At 54.2% G+C, this 21,787-nt stretch overlaps 1 protein-coding gene across 10 annotated transcripts in view; it reads right to left on the minus strand.

Annotated features, from left to right (window-relative positions):
- WNK2 (WNK lysine deficient protein kinase 2) overlaps positions 1–21,787 on the minus strand; it is a 100,518-nt gene that overhangs the window by 45,212 nt on the left and 33,519 nt on the right. For all 10 annotated transcript variants that reach the window (XM_072842312.1, XM_072842297.1, XM_072842305.1 and 7 more), the window contains exons 7-18: positions 19,503–19,785; positions 16,242–16,444; positions 14,950–15,081; positions 14,489–14,680; positions 12,738–13,292; positions 10,751–11,044; positions 10,255–10,304; positions 9,393–9,561; positions 9,192–9,308; positions 8,788–8,958; positions 8,541–8,586; positions 7,963–8,082 (exon numbers count right to left, since the gene is read on the minus strand). In XM_072842312.1, the coding sequence (XP_072698413.1) occupies positions 7,963–8,082; positions 8,541–8,586; positions 8,788–8,958; positions 9,192–9,308; positions 9,393–9,561; positions 10,255–10,304; positions 10,751–11,044; positions 12,738–13,292; positions 14,489–14,680; positions 14,950–15,081; positions 16,242–16,444; positions 19,503–19,785 (2,332 nt within the window). The remainder of the gene's footprint in view (positions 1–7,962; positions 8,083–8,540; positions 8,587–8,787; positions 8,959–9,191; positions 9,309–9,392; positions 9,562–10,254; positions 10,305–10,750; positions 11,045–12,737; positions 13,293–14,488; positions 14,681–14,949; positions 15,082–16,241; positions 16,445–19,502; positions 19,786–21,787) is intronic.

Raw genomic sequence — 21,787 nt, forward strand, 5'->3', positions numbered from 1 at the left:
CCGAGGCTCATTTAAACACACAAATATAACTAGTTAGGAAATCATCCTAAGTACCCCAGAAATCTATCTGAAGACTGGCAGAACAAATTCCACAACTAAATGTAAAGAAGAAGCCACATGAAGAAAGTAGGAAGTGTAGATAAGGGACTTGGGAGAGAAACAGACAGTGGCTGCAGTGGTAGGGAGGGAGCCACAGTCACAGATGGGTGAGAGACAAACTAGCACAGAGCGGAGCACATGAGGAAAACGAACCCCATAGTAATTGGCTTGGAAAGCAAAAGGGGCTAAATTTCATGAGTTCTTGCAACCAACAGGGCTTAAAGCCCATTGTTTTAAAGGTCAGTGGTCTTGGCTAGGATAGAGCCCAGCTCTTCGAGAGAAGGCAGGCAAACAACCTGCACACATACAATGTGGAAACAGGGATCTAAACAGTTCCCGGGCACACTGTGGGGAGGTTGTGTGCTCACCTCAGAGCCTATCCCACAGACAGACTACTCTAGGAACAGAGGAACTCTCCAGCACCATTTCTCTCCCTTGCTCCTCAGCAAAACACAGGGCCACCTGTGGGAACCAGAGCAGCTTGACACTCACCACCTAACTTGCTTATACCAAGCCTTACTCCCGACCATTCTCCAGAAAAAATGCACTTCCCAGTTACACTTGTCTCAGTCCCAGCACAGTGGGCACCCTCCCCTAGAAGACTCGCCTAAAACCCTACCCACCACATCTCCCAACTTGGGAGTTTGCAGTGGCTCTGTTCTGGCAACATTGGTGGCAAGTCTCATTCCACAAGCAGATCAGAGCACATCAGTCCAAAACCTTTGGAATGTAGCAAAAGTGGTTCTAAGAGGGAAGAATGTGCTACATACTTCCAAGACAGGCCTCCCTCAAGAAGCAGGAAACATCTCAAATAAACAACCTAACCTTACACCTAAAGGAGCTAGAAAACGAACAACAAAGCCAAAAGCCAGCAGAAAAAGGGAGATAATAAAGATTAGAGCAGAAATATATGATATAGAAACTAAAAAACAAAACAAAACAATAGAACAGATCAATGAAACAATACCTATTCATGATAAAAACCTTCAATGAAGTAGGTTTGTAGGGAACATGCCTCAACATAATAAAGGCCATATATGAAAAATCTACAGCTGGGACGCTTGAGTGGCTGTTGGTTAAGCATCCAACTTCTGGTTTTGGCTCAGGTCATGATCTAAGGATCTTGAGATCAAGCCCCACAGACTCCATACTCAGCAAGGAATCTACTAGAGATTCTCTTCCTCTCTCCTTGCCCCTCCCCCCTCTTTTGCTCTAAAATAAATAAATAAATCTTAAAAAAAAAAAAAAAAAGAAAAACCTGCAGCTAACATCACCCTCAATAGGGAAAAACTGAAAGCCTTTCCCCTAAGGTCGAGAGTAAGACAAGGATGTCTACTCTCATGACTTCTATTCATCACAGCATTGGAAGTCCTAGCCACTGCAGTCAGATAACAACAAGAAATAAAAGGCATCCAAGTCAGCAAGGAAGAAGTCAAATTTTCAACCTGAAAGACTGCACCAAAAAATTGCTAGAACTGATACATGCATTCAGTAAAGTCACAGGATACAAAATCAACGTACAGAAATCTGTTGCATTTCTATACCACAATAATGAAGCAGCAGAAAGAGAAATTATGGAATCGATCCCTTTTATAATTGCCCCATTAATAGGACCTATGGATAAACCTAACCAAGGAGGGGAAAGACTTATACTCTGAAAACTATGAAACACTGATGAAGGCAACTGAAGACAACACAAAGAAATGGAAACACATTCCATGGTCATGAATTGGTAGAAAAATTTTGTTAGTATGTCTGTATCACCCAAAGCAATCTACATACTTAATGCAATCCCTATCAAAATACCAATAGCATTTTTCACAGAACCAGAATGAACAATCCTAAAATTTGTATGGAACCACAGAAGACCCTGAATAACCAAGGCAATCTTGAAAAAGAAAAGCAAAGCTGGAGGCCTCACAATTCCAGACTTCAAGTTATAATACTAACCTGTAATAATCAAAACAGTAGGTTGCTGGCATAAAAAAAGACACATAGATCAACAGAACGGAACAGAAAACCCAGAAATAAACCCACAATTACACAGTTAATCTTTGACAAAAAGGAAAGAATATCCAATGGGGGAAAAAAAATCTAACAAACTGTGTTGGGAAAACTGGACAGCTACACGAAAAGAAGTTAACTGGATCACTTTCTCACACCATGCAGAAAAATAAATTTAAAATAGATTAAAGACCTAAATGTGAGATCTGAAACCATTAAAATCCCAGAAGGGAGCACAGACAGTAATGTCTCTGGCATCTCCTGAAGCAACATTTTTCTAGATATGGCCCCTGCAGCAAAGGAAACAGAAGCAAAAATGAACTATTGGGACTTCATCAAAATTAAAAGCCCCTGCACAGCAAAGGAAAAAGTCAACAAAACTAAAAGGAAACCTACAAATTGGCAGAAGATATTTGCAAATGACACATCTGATAAAGGGCTAGTATCTAAAATCTACAAAGAACTCATAAAACTCAACACCCCAAAACCAAATAATCCAGTGAAGAAATGGGCAGAAGACGTGAATAGACATTTCTCCAAAGAAGACATACAGGTGGTCAACAGATACATGAAAAAATGCTCAACATCACTGATCACCAGGGAAATGCAAAACAAAACTACAATGACATATCACACCCGTCAGAATGGCTAAAATTAACAGCAAAAAAAAAAAAAGTATTGGAGAGTGGGGAATGCCCTTACACTGTGGGTGGGAATGCAAACTGGTGCAGCCACTGTAGAGAACAGTGTGGAGGTCCTTCAAAGAGTTAAGAATAGGGCTACCCTGTGACCCAGCAATTGCACTATTGGGTATTTACCCCCAAAGAATATAAAAATACTAATTCAAAGGGATGCATGCACCCCTGTGTTTATGGCAGCAGTGGTACAAAAGCCAAATTATGGAAGCAGCCCAAGTGTCCCTCAGCTGATGAAGGGACAAAGAAATACACACACACACACACACACACACACACACACCACACGTATATGCACAATGGACTATTAACCACTAAAAAAAAAGAAGGAAGAAGAAGAGGAAGAAGAAGAGGAAGAAGAGGAGGAAGAAGAGGAGGAGGAAGAGGAGGAGGAGGAGGAAGAGGAAGAGGAAGAGGAAGAAGAAGAAGAAGAAGAAGAAAGAAGAAGAAGAAGAAGAAGAAGGAGGAGGAGGAGGAGGAGGAGGAGGAGGAGGAGGAGGAGGAGGAGAAGAAGAAGACCTTGCCATTCACCATAACACGGGTGGAGCTAAAGAACATAACAAGATACTGTATGATCCCACTCCTATGTGGAATTTGGGAAACAAAACAAACGAGCAAAAGGAAAAAGAGAGAGAAGGATGGCAAACCAAGAAACAGACTCTAACCTACAGAGAACACATTGCTGGTACCAGAGAGGAGGTGGGTGGAGTCAGTGATGGGGATTAAGGGGTGTAATTGTGATGAGCACCAGGTGATCAAAATAAAATTCTTAAAAATAAAAATAAAAATATTGAGTATCACTCAAAAAAGTTATTTTAATTCCAATCTTGTTGACATACACTGTTACATTAGATTCAGGTGTACTTTTCCTGGTTTCTTCAGGTGGAGGTATAAATAACTGATTTGAAAACTTTGTTGTTTTATAATATAAGTATTTCTCCCTATAAATTGCTCTCTACACAAAACTTCAGCTGCGGACATTTGGTTATATTTTGTTTTTATTTTCTTAATAAAAAAAAACAAATTTCCCTTGTGAGAAAAATAGATAAAATAAATATTTGGTAGAATTCACCAGAAGCCTTCTGGTCCTGGACTTTTGTTTAGGGGCAGACTGTTTGTTTAAGATTTTATTTATTTACTCATGAAACACAGAGAGAGACAGGCAGAGACATAGGCAGAGGGAGAAGCAGGCTCCCTGTGGGGAGCCTGATGCAGGACTCAATCCTGGGACCCCGGGATCACAAGCTGAACTGAAGGGAGATGCTCAACCGCTGAGCCACCCAGGTACCCCTGGTCAGACTTTTTAAATTACAGATTCAATGTCATTACTTGTAATGGTCTATTCAGATTTTCTTTTTCTTTGCGATTCAGTCTTGGGGTATTATGTGTTTCTAGGAACTTACCCATTTTTTGTAATGTTTTTGTTCCTGGTAATTATTCCTGGTAATTTTCTTTGCTCTAAAGTCTATTTTGTATGATATTAAAGGGACTCCAGTGATCTTTTGACTGGTGTTTGCATGGGATATCTTCACAATGCTTTTTCTTTAAACTTACCTATATCATTATATTTGAAGTTTCTTATAGATGGTAATTAGGTTAGATTTTCTTTTCATCCACTCTTACAATGTCTATCTTTTAAATGATGTGCTACAACCATTTACATTTAATTCAATTACTGTTATGTTCAGATGTAAGTCTAGGAATTTGTTTGTTCCCTGTTTCTCTCTTTTAAAAACTCTGTTTCTTCTTTCTTTTGTTTTTTTTTAAGTTATTTTTTTCTATTATATCTTCTGTCTGAGGATCTTTACCAATTCCTTTAGAGCTGGTAACTGGCGACAAATGCTCTTGTCATTACCTGAAAAATTTTTTTTCAGTTTCATTTCCAAGGAATATTTCTTCTGCAAACAGGTTCCTGGGTTGACAGGTTTTTTCCTGACACTTCAGAAATGCTGTGCCACTTCCATCCCAGACTCCATGGTTTCTGGTGACAAATCCGCAGTCATTTAACCACTGCTCCCCTCCAGGCCCTCCATCATTTCCCTCTGGCGGCTTTCACAATTTTTGTCTTTCTTTCTCAGCAGTGTGTGATGTGTCCAGATAACAGATTTCTTTGGGTTCATTCTTTTTGGGATTCATTCAGCTTCTTCAATCTGTAAGTTTGTCTTTCACCAAACTTGGGAAGTCTTCCACCTTATTTCCTCAATTATTTTTTCAGCACTGCACACTTTTTCTGCTTCTGGGACTGATGCCACAAATGTTAGCCCTCTGTTGCCATTCCACAGTCCATGAAGCTCTGTTCATTTTTCTCTAAGTTCTGATTAGTTCCAGGCATTTATTTTTCACTTTTCAAGTTTCCATGTGTCTCCTCTTCTGTATGTATTTTTTTTTTAAAGATTTTATTTATTTATTTGAGAGAGAATGAGAGAAAGATCCCAAGTAGGGGGGAGGGACGGGGAGAAGCAGGCTCCCCACTGAGCATGGAGCCCAAGGTGGGACTTGATCCCAGGTCCCTGGGATCATGACCTGAGCTAAAGGCAGACACTTCACCGATGGAGCTCCCCCAGGTGCCCCACATGTCTCCTCTTTGTATCTCATTTCTTCACGAATACTTTCCACTTTAACATTTGTTTCAAGAACATTTGTGACTGCTTGTTGAAGCATGTTTATAATAGTTTCCTTGACGTCTTTGTGAGACCATCCGAACATCTATTTCATCTCATCGTTGTCAAGGTTGGCTGTCTTTTTCTAATGCAAGTTGGCATTTTTGTGGTTTTTCATTTGGTGAATATTTGGATTGCACTGGTTGAGTTGGATTGGACTGGGCTTTGAATGAGACCCTAAGTCTGTTTAAACCCTATGGTGAGATGCAGGCAATCGACCTGCTTGGGTTCACACTGTGAGTTACAACCCACCTTCTGTGACCTGAGGCTATAATGTCCGGTGAGTTCTCAGTGTCTCTGCAGCTCTAACCTGACCTGAAACAGGCATGTACTACTCAGGGGCCAATCTATCCATCACTCAGTTCTGTTTATTATATGCTACTAAGAATCAGATCCATACACGCACAGGCGGGGGTGAGCCTGGGAGTTCATCAATGACACTATGTTGTTGCTTCCCCAAGCTCCTCCTTTTGCGTGATCTCTGTGATCCCCTCCCAACTCCCTGGAGAGAGACCTTCCCCTCCTCCCACAACTATGAGAAACAGAGCCAAGTGGCAGAAGAAAAAGTGAGAAAAGGCAGTGGGTATTGGTTCTGCACTGGCTGAGCCCAGGCTCTACCCAGCAGGGGGAAGGGTTGTCCCCTATCACCAAGCTGGCTCCTCTCCTGGCTGCTACCCCTCAGGATGGTAGGTGGGCTGAGGCACGCAGAGGGGGGTAGAGAGTGGCGAGGGACTCACAACATGCTCTGAGCTTTAGGAGCTCCCTCCTCAGTGGGCATCTGCTAGAGCTCCCCTGTGTGAGTCCAGCACTCACTCCTAGGCTTCATGCTGCCCTGACCTCAGGCCAGAAGGCATCAGAGAGAAACACTAAGCTCACCACCAGCCCAGGAATCCCTGGAATTCTGGCACACTTCCCTCTTTTCCTGTTGCTACTCACTTCTCACATCTCCAAAAGCTGCGCCCTGCCCTGGCCCCGGCGCACTGTGGGTTTCGTGAGTGAAGCGCTGGCATGGCATGCATACACCCTCTCACCCAGAACCAGGACTCTCTGCCCAGTTATTTTTTACTCTGAGTCAAATACCGTGTTCATAAAGCCATGCAATGGCAAGCTTCAGAATGGTGCTGCCTTCCTGCAGAAAGGACTGAGTGCCCGCTCCGAGATCACCCTAACGTGGGCACTGTGCTGAGGTGGCTCCTCTCTCTGCCTGGCTTGTCACTTCACAGCATGATTCAGCCCCTTTCCTGTAGCCTGCCGAGCGGTGGAAGCTTCTATGCCCAGCCTCTCAATCACCCTGCAGAGATGGGCATGGCCTCCCGGGGAGCAGAACCAGCCCGGGCGCCCCTGCATCCTAGTCTCCACCCTGCCCTGTACTTTGGCCTAATCTGCACAGTCTTTAGAGGCCCAAATACCTTCCAGCCAACGATCTTTATAATGCATCCAACTTCTCTGGTTGTCCTCTGTGAATGGTTCACCCCAATGAACAGATCTGCCATCCCTGGGGGTAGCCGCTTTTTTTTTTTTTTTAAATAAAGAAATTGGCTCCAAAGGTTTCCTGAGCTCAGGGCACGGATGAGGGAACCAGGGCTTAACTTCGGCCTGTCCTATGAATCACTGCACCACACTGAAATTCAGCTTTATTTCTATGAGGGCTCTTCTCCCCCCGACAGGTCACTAGATGTGTATGCATAAAATCAAGAAGTAGTAGGTGAGCATATTCTTATTTTAAAGCTGAGCCACTGCAGACAATGCTGCTGCTCCCCTGATCCTTCACAAGGCATGGGCCAGACCCTTTATCTCAGGTTACCAGGTCTGTTTATGGCTCCTCAGGGATTTCATTATCAGGCTGACCTTTTCCCTACGGGAACAAACCTCCAAAAGTATGATGGACGTCGCTGGGAACACACGGTACGAAATGAAAGATGATTTAGAACTATTTTTCATGCATGTGCCATTCATTAAGTTAGGTCAGGTTACATAATTGGCAACTTCTTCCTGTTTTCCTGCCAGCTTACGAGGAATTAAACCTAAAATCTGTTCAAATGACTATTTTCGACCTCCCAAGGGACCAAAAAATCAGGATTTAACGATAGCCCCAAGGGCAAGCTTGCAGACACAGGTCCAGACGGGGGGCAATTCACTATCAGGCAGATTTCCTTGAGGATGATTTAAAATGAGAGAGTCTTACCCACCCCACCCCCAGGACAAGAGAAGCAAGAAGGAGCACTCCCTGAGGGTGGGTCGCATAGAGGGGGGTGAGAAGTGGGGTACACTGGGTACAGAGGGTGAGGCCAGAGCCCTCAGTCTGCACCTAAGCAGCCCAAGGTTGTCACCTGTGTCGTGCACCATGAAGGTAAAGATGGGCTCAAGCCTGAGAGCCTCCCTGGCTGGGCTCACCAGGTGGAGTGTGGTTGCCAGGCTGCTTGGGGCCTCGGGGTGACGGGAGCTGACTGAGTCAGCACACCACACTACAGGGACAAGGGCTAGGAACTCACAGTGGCTCCTACCTTGGCTGGCTTCTGGCTGCACAGAGCTCGGAGGAAGTGGGGGCGAGGACTCAGGAGCCTCCACTGCGGGGTGCTCGGCCACCGGACAGATGATGAACCACCTCTTGCCTGTGTGCAGGACTACGGAGCAGGACACAGAGGGAGGGAGGGACCCCGTAAACTTCTCCCGAGGCCAGTGGGACCCCTCCCCAACTGCACCGCACCTGTCATCAGGGCACTGGGAGCTCACCCCACGGGGGCCATGTGCAGGCAGTCTTGGGCTCGCATGACACCCACAACATGGGCTCAGTTCCCAGGGCACCTGCAGTGCCTTGATGAAGGGGGAACACCAGCTGGGCAACAGGTGGCAGTGGCAAGACCACATGGCACTCAGTCCCCACCAGCACCAGACCCGGTCCCTCAGGTCAGCCTACCCACTCCCAGGGAGATGCTCAGCACACACCACAGCACTCGCCCTCTGATGGCCCAACCCGGATGACATGCTCAGGGGGGTCTTAATAAACACCCGCTAAAAGGCAGAAGGAGTGAGGTGGAAGTGCCTCCTCCGGAGGGCAGATGGGCCCAGAAGGCAGACGTACCGTTCTGCTGATAAACAGGGGCGTTGGCCTGGGACTGGCGGCTCTCCTGGCAGAGGTAGAGGGTCAGGAATCAGCAGACCACATGACACAAGAGTTTGCTTCAGAGGCAGCATAGCCTCAAAACACGCCAGGGGGCCTCTCCCGCTAAGCTGAAGGCGCCCCCCCCACCCTGCCCCTCACCCTGCACTTGGGGGCCCCAGGTGGCCACATGCCCCGGCCCTCCCAGGACCCCACCCCCAGGACACACCTCCCTAGCGCCCAGGGTGCAGGTGCTGAGGTATGGTGGGCTGGTCCCAGGGTCAGAGCCGCGGTCAATGTCCGTGTCCTCGCTAAGCATGTCCTCTGCCTTGTCCATGACGTCTTTCATCTGTTCAATGAACGTCTCCCGCTCAGCCTGCAGGATGAAATCGTGCTCCACCTGCAATGGCACAGACAGCCCTGCTGGGGGCACACCACGGGCCACTGGCCTTCCCTGATATCTCTCCTTCGCTCTACTTGGCACTTGGCTCACGGAAGACCCAGCTGGGGCAGGGGGTGGCTGACAGAGGCCACCCTCCAGGTGATGGGCACCACCCACAGCAGGTGGCCACTGCGGGGCCCAGGGAGCCAAGGAGACAGCCCTGCCCACCCCAGGAAGACACCGGGCCTCACCATGTAGGTGGCAATCTCGTCGGGCGCATCCCCGTCCAGGTCGAACTTGAACGTGACCATCTTGTGGTTGTGCGTCTCCAGCTGGCACTCCACCATCTTGTCGCCTGTGTTGCACACCTACGGGCACCCGGGTGGTGAGGCCACCGTGGGCCACGGTCAGGAAGCCCTGCACCCTTGGGCCCACCCTGCCTGGCCACTCACATTCAGGATGGTGAGCCGCGGGCGGCTGGCTCTCTCCTGGCGAGAGCGGGCACGCGTGGACCGGCGGTGATGTTTCCGGGCAGCCTTGCCTTCCAGCCTCCCCCCGCCAAACGTTCCCTCGCAGCTGTCACTCATCTCTCTTCCAGAGGGGACATCAGAACCTCCGTAGCTGTGTGAAAACCCAGGATGTGACAGCAGCCTGCACACCAGCCACACATGGAAACGGCCAGAAAATGTGGCAGGTGTGAAGCTGGCCCGGACCCCACCTTCAGGGCCCCCAGCCCCTCCTCCTGCTGTCCCACCCGGCTAGGGTGGTGCTGGGGTTGTGGAGAACACATTGGCCATATGACCCAGGACCTCTGTCCTCTCTGACCCTTGACCTGTGACTCAGGCTGTACTGGTTCACAGAAAACAACAGGATGAAGAAAATCCTCCCCCGTGCCTCAGTTTCCCTGTCTGTGTAACAGCAACAGGAATGTGACAACCACCTGGGAAGACCGCAGGGTCTGAGGGGTTTGCACAGCACTGAGTCTGGTGCTGGTGCACCAGGACACAAGGCCACTCCCTGTGTCCAGTTACCACCCAATGGGACACGTTCTGTGGCCGGGTGCATGGGGCTGGGGGGCGAGCCACTGCCTCTCCCTTCTAGAACATCCTGGGCACCACAGGCACCAGGATGCAGGACACACACAGAGCATGTGACGACCAGGCCAACGAGTATGGACAGAGGCCCAGACAACCCAGACGGCTCCACCATGTCCAGCTGGGAATGGGTGACATCGCAAGAAACCCTGACTCTCGAGGGAGATCCGTGTGAGGCCGTGGCTGCCCCCTCCACCCCACGGGCCAACTGGGCCCTTACCTCTCACAGCTCTGCGGGGGCCCGAGCTGCTTGTCCTGGGAGGCCTGCTCCTGAAACAAAGCCACGGATGGGAGGACGGGTCACACCGGGCCCCCCATGGTGCACCTGCTCCTGGCTGGCCCCTCCCACCTCCCCACTGAGGGAGCTGACCACGAGAGGTAGCAGGTGTAAGGGTTTTCTCCTGTGCGGTTGCTAAAAGCCAGGCCTCCCCTTGGCCAACACGCTGACCCACTCTGATCTTCCCAGTAGAGGAGCAGTGGGCCTGCCCCCATCCTCGAGGCAAGGCCCCGCAATTCCACAGGTCACCACCATGCTTTCTGGCAGAAGTGTCCAAGGAAAGTGCAGTGTACAGGGACAGCGGAGGAGGATTAGGGTTGCCACAGGGCACACTTTCCTTAGCTGAGACCTAATACCACCATGCAGGGGGCCACTGGGATGCTGGGGTGGGGGTCAGGGCGAGGCACCAGGGCCAAGCCCCGAAGGCAGGAACACACACCTCTGGGGCCGACTCCACTGTTAGCTGCACGGCCGGGCAGGGGCTGGTAATCCCAGGTCCGGTGGGCGGTGGCACATGGGCAGCAGGCGGCAGGAGTGCGGTGGTCTGGACGGGCAAGCTCTGAGAAGCTGCGGCCACTGCAGGGGCCAGGGAGCTGGGGAGCTGAGGCAGCTCGGGGACCACAGGCGGCAACACTTCTGGCAGAGGTGGGGAGAGGATGGCAGCAGGTGCGGGCACGGTGGGGACCTGGGCATTGACATCCACAGCATACGGAGGTGGGTGGCCAAGCAGGATCTGGGGGCACAGGAGGCAGGGATGCAGGTTGGAGGGCCAGCCATGCCTCTGCCACAGGGTCCTGGAGCGAGGCAGGTGCTTCCCCATGCAGGTGGGTGAGCACCCAGAGTGGGGGTAACAGCTGTCCTCGCCGGTCCAGCACAGCCTCAGCACATTAGCACACAGATTTAGCAGAAACCACTAAGAACGGGGACTCTCAGGTCCCTGTGTGCAGAATCAAACCTCAATCCACGCCTCACTTATGATCCCTCAGTTGAATCCATCTGAAGCTCTAAGGGTGGCATGTACTTAGCACCGAACATGGCTCCCCATGGGCAGCCCCATGCGCTAGCACCTCGCTCACACCGTCAGCCGCACTCAAGAGGAACCAGGGACGCTGGCCTTCGGTGGGCAGCTCTGGAGGTGGGCTGGACTCCTCACGGCCTCCCCTTTAAAAGCTCCTGCTGGGAGCCTCCATCCCGCCAACCTCAGGGACGCGGTCAGGGACGGGAAGGCCCACCACTGGCCCCACAAGTGTAGGACAGATCAGCTACGTGGTGCATGCGGTCAGATACGAAAGCCGCCGCTGGGCGGGCACTGTTCCTGCTGGAAGGACCCCAGCTTTGTTTTCAGGGGAGTTTGCTCTCAGCATTGGGAAGCCCATGAGGCGGCCAGCCCAGCCCGTCAACAGGCTGTAGAGAGTGGGGAGCCTGCCGCTAGGCCAGGCCGACAACCTCTGTGCACACAGCACCTTCTTCAGCCACCAGCTGAGCAAGCAACCAGTGCAGACCCCAGGCCTCCGCGTGGCCTTGGCTTTCCTGAAACAGCCCTGACCCATGAGTAGGCGTCACCCCAGGTCACAGACCAGCAGGCATTGGCTCAGTAGGGCTCCAGACTGCGGCACCACCGCAAACCTGATGGTAAAACAGCCCATCTTGCCATCGAACAAAACTACCCTCCTCCTCCAAGAACAGATCCTTTCTGGAATCAGATGTTGAAAGTCCGTGTGCTCTGGGGACGTGGACCAGACAGGAGCAGGCACAGGATGACCCCTAAGGCCTCCACACACTCTGGGGTGGGTCTCCACCATGAAGATGAAGGGGCTTTGGACCCTACCACACAGGAGAGCTTAGAAGGCAAAGAGCTCACTACGAGTACACAGCGCTGAGGCTTAGAGCCAAACGGGGGCTCCAGGGGAGAGGCCCCTGGGAAACAGGCTACAAAAGGGGGCTCCTAGGGGAGAGGCCCCCACTCTGGCTCCCCTCCTCACATGAGGCTGGCCAACAGCCCTGGAGCTCCAAAACACAGGTGGGGGTTCACATGTGGGGCCTCAGGTGTGTATCCCTGCATCCCTCCCTGTCAGTGTGGCATGCTGCCTGAGGTCCCCACCTGACCCTGGACACTGTCCTTGGCTGTTGGGGGAGTGGTGAGCCCCTCCCTCGCCCCTCCCTTAGGAGGCCCCCCCACCCATGCTAGAGCTGACACCACCATACCACAGCTGCCAGCCCAGGGGAGGAGGGCAGGTACCATGAGGCCCCGCCCGGCAGACACCCTGCACACAGAAGCCAGGGCCAAGAAACAGAACCGCCTGCTCGCCCCTCCCTCATCTGCCCCCAGAACCTCATTCCCAAGTTAGATACTAGAGATGTCCCCCCAACTCCCCTCACCCCACCCCCTCCACCTGGAGGGTGCACCCCAGAGGCAGGCGGATTACCTGGCTTCCCGCCCCTGCCGGAGCAGTCTGCTCAGGAAGGCGCGCAACACTTGGCTGGTGGGGCTGCTGCAGCGTGGAAGGCGCGGGCTGCGGAGGGGCTGCCCGCACGCTCTGCGCTACGTGGAGGGGAGATGGCGGGACGTCACTAGGCACCATCTGCGGGAAGGCTGCCGGGTACACGGGCTGGGCCGGGAGCTGGGCCACGGCGGCTGGGTGAAGGGACAGGGCGGCCACACCCTGCGGGGCCACGGCCAGCAGAGGGATGGCAGTGGCGGTGGCAGCCACGTTTGGCACAATGGTCCGACATGGCACGGCCAGCGGTGCCCCAGAGGGGTGGGGCAGCTTGACTGCCTGCAGAGGCAACGCTGGGGACGTGGGCAGGGGGGCAGTGGCGGCGCTGAGTGGAAGGCTTGGCAAGATGACGGCGGGAGAGAAATACTGAGAGGGAGCGGGCACGGTGGGCCCCCCAGCGGCCGGCAGGTCGGGGAGAGCCGCAGGGAGGCTGTCGAGGGAGGCCAGGGGTGCGATGGGGGGCCCCACAGGGAGCGGAGGCACCTGAAAGACATGGGAGCACCTCGGAGTCACCAGGGCTGCAGGGCCCGGCTGCCCGCACCACAGGGCAGCTGCCTTGGGAAGAAACCCAACCACAGACCCAATGTAAACAGGCCCGGGGGGCCCCCTTTGGTGCCATGGGAAGCCCATGCCATGCCCCCGCCCAGTCCCCATGGGTAGCTGCAAGAACAGCGGGCAGCTCTGGTCTGTGCTCAAAGCAGTGACCGCCAGCTTTGCGGCTTCCACACATTTTCATTCAGAGAATCAGGATGGTCAGAGCTGCCAGACTGGCCCTGAAGATCTGAAAGCACTTTGCCTGATTCCCCACCCCTGTGATCCAAATTCCGTGGCGGGCCGTCTCAGGGAATATGCGTCTCCCAGTGCCAACGTGCTGAGGTAGCGCCCCTGTGCTGTGGGGCCTGGGGAGCAGGCCTCTCCCTGCAGCAGAGCTCTGGAACCTTCTACGTCTGGTCATCCTTGCCAGAGACACCCAGTATCTGACTTCCTGGAGAGAGCACCTCCATCATTTCAGATCCTGCAGTGATTCTCCTAAACCTTCCCTGTGGCCGGCGCTCGAGCAGCATCATGTAATACACGCCTTAGCACGATTATAAAGCAGCTGGAGTAGGCACACCAACCTCCGTGTGCTGGAATGCCTCTACCTCCGGACAGCGAACAGCCATTTAACTCAACACCGAAAACAATCCCAACGTGGCTAAGCTGAGGACGAAGATGGTGACAAGAAATATGCATCCACACCGTATCCACAAACTGCAGGGACACTCACATCTTCATCATGAGGCGGCGCTTCCCGGCCGAGTCCCACCAACATGATGTGATGGACCCATGGGGAATAAGCCGTCAATGGCATTAGCCTGGGTGACAGCACCTGGGCACCACGTGCCATCCAATGTCACTGGTCACAGAGGCCCTGGGCTCCCCAGGAGCATGGCGGGCACAGCACAGACAGCAGCCATAGCTTTGGGCTCCTCCCTGGCTCCACTGGCCCTGATCCTGGACCAAACCTGTCCCTGACCTGGACACGCTCGGGAAAGACGCCAAAGGCAGATGGGCATGGCCACCTACCTAGGTAGCGTTCTTGTCCCCACAACCCACGAGCCCTTATAGCCCAGAGGAGAGAGTGACCGCCAGAGTGGGGGCGGAGGCAAGGGGTTGGTGGGGGGAGGGGGGGCGCTTACCTGAGCAGGCACTTGAGGCAGCGGCTGCAGAGGTGCAGGCGGCATCTGGAGGGACTTCAGCTGAGCAGGGGCCACCACCTGGGACGTTGGAGCTAGGTAGGGAGGCAGGTGGGGGGGCACCGGCTGGAGAGGGCCAACTGGCGGCGGGGCCAGGACAGGGGGCAGGGGTGCTGGCTGGGCCAGTGGAGGCGGCTGGGGAGAGAGGGGGCTTCTCTTAGACCAGCGTCCTGCTGAGACACCCCCGCCCCCGCCGGGTCAGGGAAAACTAACTCACACACACAAACACCCAAAGTGGACCCAACATGCAGATCTGTGCATGCAAGGGCCCTCTACGTGCTGTGGATCTGTGAACCCCACTCCCACCTGCACCGCGGGCCCTGGGCTGGCAGACCTTGCCACCACCAGGCCAGGCACGAGGAAGAGTACCCATGAGGCAGCAGGCAGGGGCAGCCCGTACTCACCTGGTGGCCAGGGGGCACAGGCTGGCCTGGGCCGGTCGGCACGGGGGCAAAGCTTATGGCCGGCTCCGGGAAATGCTGCTGCGGGAGCGGAGGGTGGGTGGGGGCCGGGACAGAGGCCACAGACAGGCCCGGCTGCAGGGAGCACCAAGGGCCACACTCACTAGTTGCCCCAGGTGCCCCTCCCGGCCCGCACACCATGGCTGCAGGGGCCCAACCCTCACTCCCTAGGCCTGTCACCCCTCCGGGGATTCCTTCCTGGGCACAGAGCTTGGCAGAGATGAGAAGTGGGGGCCCCTAAGCTGAGGATGGCCACTACTCCAAGCAAGGAATGTTCTGGAACTTCAGCTCCATGGAATATTATGCAATCGAGAGAAAAAAAAAAACATCCTAAGGGGCTTTGCAGCACCAGGGACAGACACTCAGGACGCGGCGCTTGCTTCCCATCTATAGGACCGGGTAAGACCCGTGTATGGAGACACGTCACAAACAGGATACAAAGAATGTGCACAGAGGGGGATGGAGCCGCCACCTCCAGTGGCATGGCCAGCAGGACAATGGGTGGCAGACAGGCGTCCTCACCGCCAGAGGCAGCACTCACATGACCCAGGAGGGAGTTTGAGGACTGAATGCTGGATGTTTGGTACTAATAAGGACAGCCAATAACATGGCCACTTTTAGGGGTAATAACGTTGGGTTCTGTTTTCAAGACTCCTGACCTGGGGCAGCCCTGGTGGCTCAGCAGTTTAGCACCGCTTCAGCCCAGGGCCTGATCCTGGAGACCCAGGATCGAGTCCCACGTCGGGTTCCCTTCATGGAGCCTGCTTCTCCCTCTGCCTGTATCTCTCTGCCTCTCTCTCTCTCATGAATAAATAAATAAAATCTTAAAAAAAAAAAAAAAAAAAAGAATCCTGACCCTGTAGATACAGACTGGACCCTCTACACACAAAACAGCTTTCTGAGGTTTCCCGGGAAAGACCAGGAGGGAGCAGGTCTGAACCGGGGAGGGCGTCAAGCTGGGGGCCCAGCCGTCCACGCCAACTGGGAAGGCCCTCCGGTATCCTGGGGCTGGGAACGAGCAAAGCTGCCACCGCTTGGTGCAGGTGAGCACACCGTATGCTCCCCGTTCATCTGAAGCCACGGAGCCAAAGGGGCCGCATCCCAGGACCAGCTGGGGTCAGCAGCTCAGGGACCTGAGGCCTCAATGTGGCTGGTGCTCGACTTCCCACCAGCCCTGGGGACATGGCGGGGCCCCAGGGACGGGGTCTGGGGCACGAGGGGGCGGGCTGACTCACTGTGGCTGGCTGCTGGTAGGTCCCCAACGGGGGCAGGCTGTAGGGCAGGACGGGGCCATCGCCCACGCTCACGGGCGTACTGCACACACACTGGGCCGGGGCCGGTGCCGCGTCTGCCAAGGAGCCCAGCACCACACTGTGCTGGCTGCTCTGCGAGTCTGAGTACACGGTGGAGCCCTGTCCGCTGTCGAGGGTGCTGTCCGCTGGGGAGGACCAGAGCAGGCTCAGGGGGGACACCCTACGTGTCCCCCCCACACACCCCACGCAACTCTCCGGGAATGCACATGGGCTTCTGTGAACCCCAACGCAGTGAGGGTCCCCAGCCACCTGAGTAGTAACTGCATGTGCAGACCACAGGCCCCAGGACGGTGAGGGGGATGGGGCTGGAACGCACCCAGAGATGCCTTCGCACCCCACAGAACACTGCCTGACATCTGGGCAATCCCCAATGGGCGCCACAGAGCCCAGCGCCCCTCCCACCTCCCTACCCCACCCAACCTCCCCCGCAGCTAGAGCATCGCCCTGTGGCACTTCCAGGGTGCTGGCACCATCCTGCTGCCTTGATGTCCAGATACTGCTCCAGGGCTGATCCGGGCACACCCTCCAACCCGGAGGGCATGAGAATGCCACGTGCCCGGAGCCAACCCAACGGCCGCCCTGCCTGTCATGGGGCAGCTGGCGGTGGATTCCACACAGAGACAGAGGGAGACACAGAGACGCCCAGAGACAGAGACACAGAGAGAGACACGCAGAGACAGAGACACAGAGACATGCAGAGACAGAGACACAGACACGCAGAGACAGAGAGACACGCCAAAACAGAAATAGAGACATGCAGAGAGATACAAAGACATACACACGGAGACACAAAAAGACAGAGACACGCACAGAGACACAAAAAGAGAGACCTGCAGACATACAGAGACCCAGAGACATTCAGAGACACACACACAGAGTGTATGTGAGAAAAAGAGAAATGTGTACAAACTTGGCAAGTTTAACATAAACTGACTCCAACCATATAAGCAACATTTAAAAATTTTAAAGGGAATATGTTTACTTCTATAATTAAATATTAATTTAAAAATCATCCTTAGGGGGATGCCCAGTGGCTCAGTGGTTTAGTGTCTACCTTCAGTTCAGGCATGACCCCGGGGTCCTGGGATCAAGTTCTACAATGGGCTCCCTGTAGGGAGCCTGCTTTTCCCTCTGCCTGTGTCTCTGCCTCTGTGTCTCTCATGAATAAATAAGTAAAATATTTTTTTAAAAAATCATCCTTAGGGTCACCAGGGTGGCACAGTCACTTGAGCATCCAGCCCTGGGTTTTGGCTCAGGTCATGATCTCAGGGTCGTGGGGTCGAGTCCCTTGTCCTGCTCATGCTCAGCATGGAGTCTGCTTGGGATCCCCTCTGCCTCCCTCTGCCCCATCCCCTCCAACATGCTAAGAATAAATAAGTAAAATTGAAAATTTAAAAACCATCTTTAAAGCCCTTGACAAAGTGCTCCACTAGGTCACTGGTGGACCCAACCCTCTGGCTGAGCTCGGTCCAGGCTGAGGCAGGAGCTCACAACCAGGGCTGGGAGAATCCTACCCAGGATGTTTGCTGTCCCTTCTGACCCTGCAAGTGTGTCTGCCTGCCCATCACTCATCCTGTCACTTAAGCTCGGTCCCAAGTTCCAGGGACGGTAGTGAGGCTGGAGTCCTGGCATGCCACCGTCCTGACGCAGTTTTCAGGCCGTCCACGCACACTGGCCAGCGGGACAGCCGAGGGGGTGAGGACACGCGGAGGGGGGTGAGGGCAAGCATGCGGGGGGTGATGGCGTGCGGGGAGGGGATGAGGGTGCGTGGGGAGGGAGGTGAGGGCGCACAGGGAGGGGTGAGAGCACCTATGTGGGGGTGAGGGTGTGCATGTGGGGGCTGAAGGCGCACAGGGAAGGGGTGAGGACACGCAGGGGGTCAGGACCGTGTGTGAGGGTGTGGCGGGTTGTGGGACAGAGACACAGAGGGAGATGTGCAAGTGCACTAGGTGCACATGTGTGGGCTGTGTACACATATGCATACGCGTGTGTGTGAATGATCACAAGTGCACATTATCTCTAAAGTTACCACCGAGAGGCAGTTAACAGCCCCCAGGAGGAACTCTCACTGGCTCGGCCGTGCACCCTCTCCCACTGTCTGAATCTCACATCACAGGTAAAACCCCCCCTTGACAAGGTGGTTGCTGCACAAAGCTCACAGAGCTGCTGAGGCGGCAGGAAGAGGATGTCCAGAGAAAATGCCCCCCAACACTGAACCCAGATCTCTGTGTGCAGTGACCCCTGACTCCTGCCAGTGTGCTCTGGGTCAAGGTGGTCTCTCCATTCCTTCCTGGAAACTGTTCCCCATGGTCAGGTGTTTAAAGCGTGAAGTGGTGCAGCATGAGAAAAGCTTTTTCCTACAGAATTTATGCTCATTAATTAATATTTTGGTTTATCAAAAAAACGGAGAGATGATGTAGTGGTTTTACTCTTCAAGGCAAACCTGAGCCAGTCGGAAGGAAGCCAACGACAAACTGCCTCCAAGTGACAACCAGCCACCGGTTTGAATTTAAACAGCCTAGTTTGAAGAACATTAGCTATAATTTTAATGATAAATGAAGTATGTGCCTATTACATAAATTGAACGGGCTATTTTGGTCTTTCCACACGAACAACCTGAAAAAGCAGCCTGGGCAGGCTCAGATCTACTTGGCACGTACTCGCAAAATGGACAGGAAACACCACGTCCTGATCCTCAGCCCACAGCTGCATTTTTAGATCACTGAGGGCACAGGCAGGACACTGCTCTGCCCAGATTCTCTCTTCCAGCATCCTGAGATTTAGAGGGATTCCAGCAACCCATGGGTGACATTCGGGGAAGTGTGGTAAAGGTTTCAGAGGTTGGGTAATACCAGGGAGAGGATGGGGAGACAGATACTCCTGGGGGCAAAGGTCCCGGCTGAGAGCACCAAACCGCAGCCACCTGCGGCCCCAGGGCAGTGGTGTCTCAGCCCGGTCGCCCCACCAGGTGGAGGCCAGGACATCCTTGGCTCCATCCCACTGGCTTGGGGCACGGGAGGTCCTGGGTCTGTCTGCCTGTCTGTCCTCACCTGTCCTGAGAAACTGAGCTTCACTGAGCCAGAGTCACCCCAATTCCCACCCCAGGAAGAAGGCTCGCCCACACCTGCAGTCCACACCTGCCACATGCACAGGGTGTGAGGGCACAGGGAGGGTGGCACTCACAGGCCAGGGAGGTGGCGCTGGCCGGCAGTGCACTGGGGAGGAGATGCTGGTCCACCTCAGGCTCCTCGGGCTCCGGCGGCCCGGCCTGCGTGTGGTAGGTCACCTGGACCTGCAGGGGTGCAGGTGGACCCCTGGCCTTGTCAGGGCTGCCTGGGTCCCGCTGCTCCGTTGGCTGCAGGGCCGGCCAGATCCTCTCCCGTCGCCACTGGATCAATGCTACACGGTCACGGATGGACTTGGCCACAATCTTCACGTCACTCTCATGAAAGAATCCCGATTCAATCTGCAAAGGGAGGCGCTGTGTCAATACGGGGGCGCTGCTGACGGCACCGCCACCTCCAACCCATGAGGTCTCTGCAGAAGTCCCTCTCCAGGCCCCCACCTCGTCTCCCACTGGGATATGCCCTCCTGCCAACTGTAAATTCCCTGACCTGCATGGCGCCGTGCCCAGGACAGTAAGGATGCAGCAGGTGGCTGTACCCACAGTGAGGGGGTGCAGGGGAGAGACCCTCAGCTGCCCTCATGCCAGGTGCACCCTGGGCATTCGCTGAGAAGGCACGGAGGGAAGGGGGGGCACCACGTAACCTGAGACCAAGAGGGTTGGCACCCATGCCCAGAAAATCCTGGACCCAGGACAGCACTGGAGAGCGTGTGAGCAGAAGCCCAGGCTCTCCCAGAGAACATGAACAACAAAACCACGGCACGGCAGCAGCCAATGTCCACAGTCACTGTGACAGCCTCGTGGGGAAAGGCAAAAAACACAAACCTTTTGGCATTTGTCAGAAACCGTGTGAGCTCACGGCTTTTGACACACAATAGACACAAGTGCACACAGATGCAGACGTGTGCATGTGGCACGGCACATGTGTGAGTGTACAGAACACTGGGCAGGCCCAGCATGGCACCCTGGCCAGCGTGAGTGTATGCGTCCCCCAGGTAACACGGTGTCAGGAGAAGAACAAGGGGCCTTGACACCTCACTGTGCCTGAAGCCAGAACGGGCTGAGAGAACAAGGGCACGTGCAGGGCACAGGAGCCAGGGCCACGGGGCAAACACAGACATCCGGGCATTGAACTACACAGCGTCACCATGATGATCCAAGCAGCGTGCACACTGCTGGTGTGAGGTCACAGGATGCCCTGTGTGTGCAGCCTCTGTCCCTCCCTACACACCACACCACCAACCCCCGCCCGGGATCCCAGGCTCACAGGAAGCTGCTATGAGTGGCCCCTGAGGAACAACCCACCGGCTGGAAACCTAGTCTCCTGCCAGCAGCCAGGTGAGAAGCAGGGACACCGAAAGACCCTCAGCCCCGAGCAGGCGCGGCTAACACCCAGCCACGCTGCGGGGACAACCCAGAATGAGCAGGGCCCACGAGGCCACCCGCAGGCTCCTGACCACAAGGATGGCATGCAACCATGAGTGCTGAGTCTGGGCAATGCATCATGTGGCCAGACGACTCACCAACAAAACCGTGAGTCCACAGACATCCAAATAAACGGAAAGTTTGGTGAAAATGGGTATTTATATGGTTTCAAGGCACAACTTTGTGTCCTTAATCGTCACTACACGCGGAGACGGCTGACAGACACCCCTCGACCACACAATCACAGGGCATGTCCTCGGGGGGCGGCTGTGGTAAGGACTCAGCCCCTGCCAAGTGCTCTCGTGGACACGCTCACACGTGGTAGGATGGCGAGGCAGACACTGCCCTGAGGAGCTGCTGTCGTGCAGGCATCGCCTCCTGCCAAGGACCACAGGCAGCGAGGTGGCCGAGGAGGAAAGCTGCTCTGTTGCCAAAGATGTAGGCACATGCAGGGAGGTGTGGCATGGCCTGGATGTCATCTCTAAGGGTGACGTCTAAGGACTCTTTGTCGCAAATCTGCAACTTTTCTGTGAGTTCATGATGGGTGAGGTCAAAATCCCATTTCAGAAAACCACCCCGCTGGGCAGATGAGCTGCATTGAAATCCCACAGATGTCCCAGTGTGCAGCCTCCCGGGCAGTGTGAGTGGCAGTCTGAGTGGCAGCGTGAGTGGCCAGGATGCGGGTGGGGGGCCATGCCCGAGGTCAGCGCTGTCTGTCTGCCGCCACAACCAGAGGAAGGAAGACTCCCCACAGACATGCCCGCCCGCTGCTTCTATTTTCTGCCCATGGCCCAGATTTCCTCCGTCTCCATCCTTGCCATCACCCCATTGGTGATCCTTTCCTAGGTTTTTCTTCTATTTTTTCCCAGAGAGGGGAACCCATTCTCTGCCGCACTGACACAGCAGCTACGGCCAGGGC

This window comes from Canis lupus, chromosome 1 (assembly GCF_048164855.1).
Source record: "Canis lupus baileyi chromosome 1, mCanLup2.hap1, whole genome shotgun sequence".
Classification (NCBI taxonomy): Eukaryota; Metazoa; Chordata; class Mammalia; order Carnivora; family Canidae; genus Canis; species Canis lupus.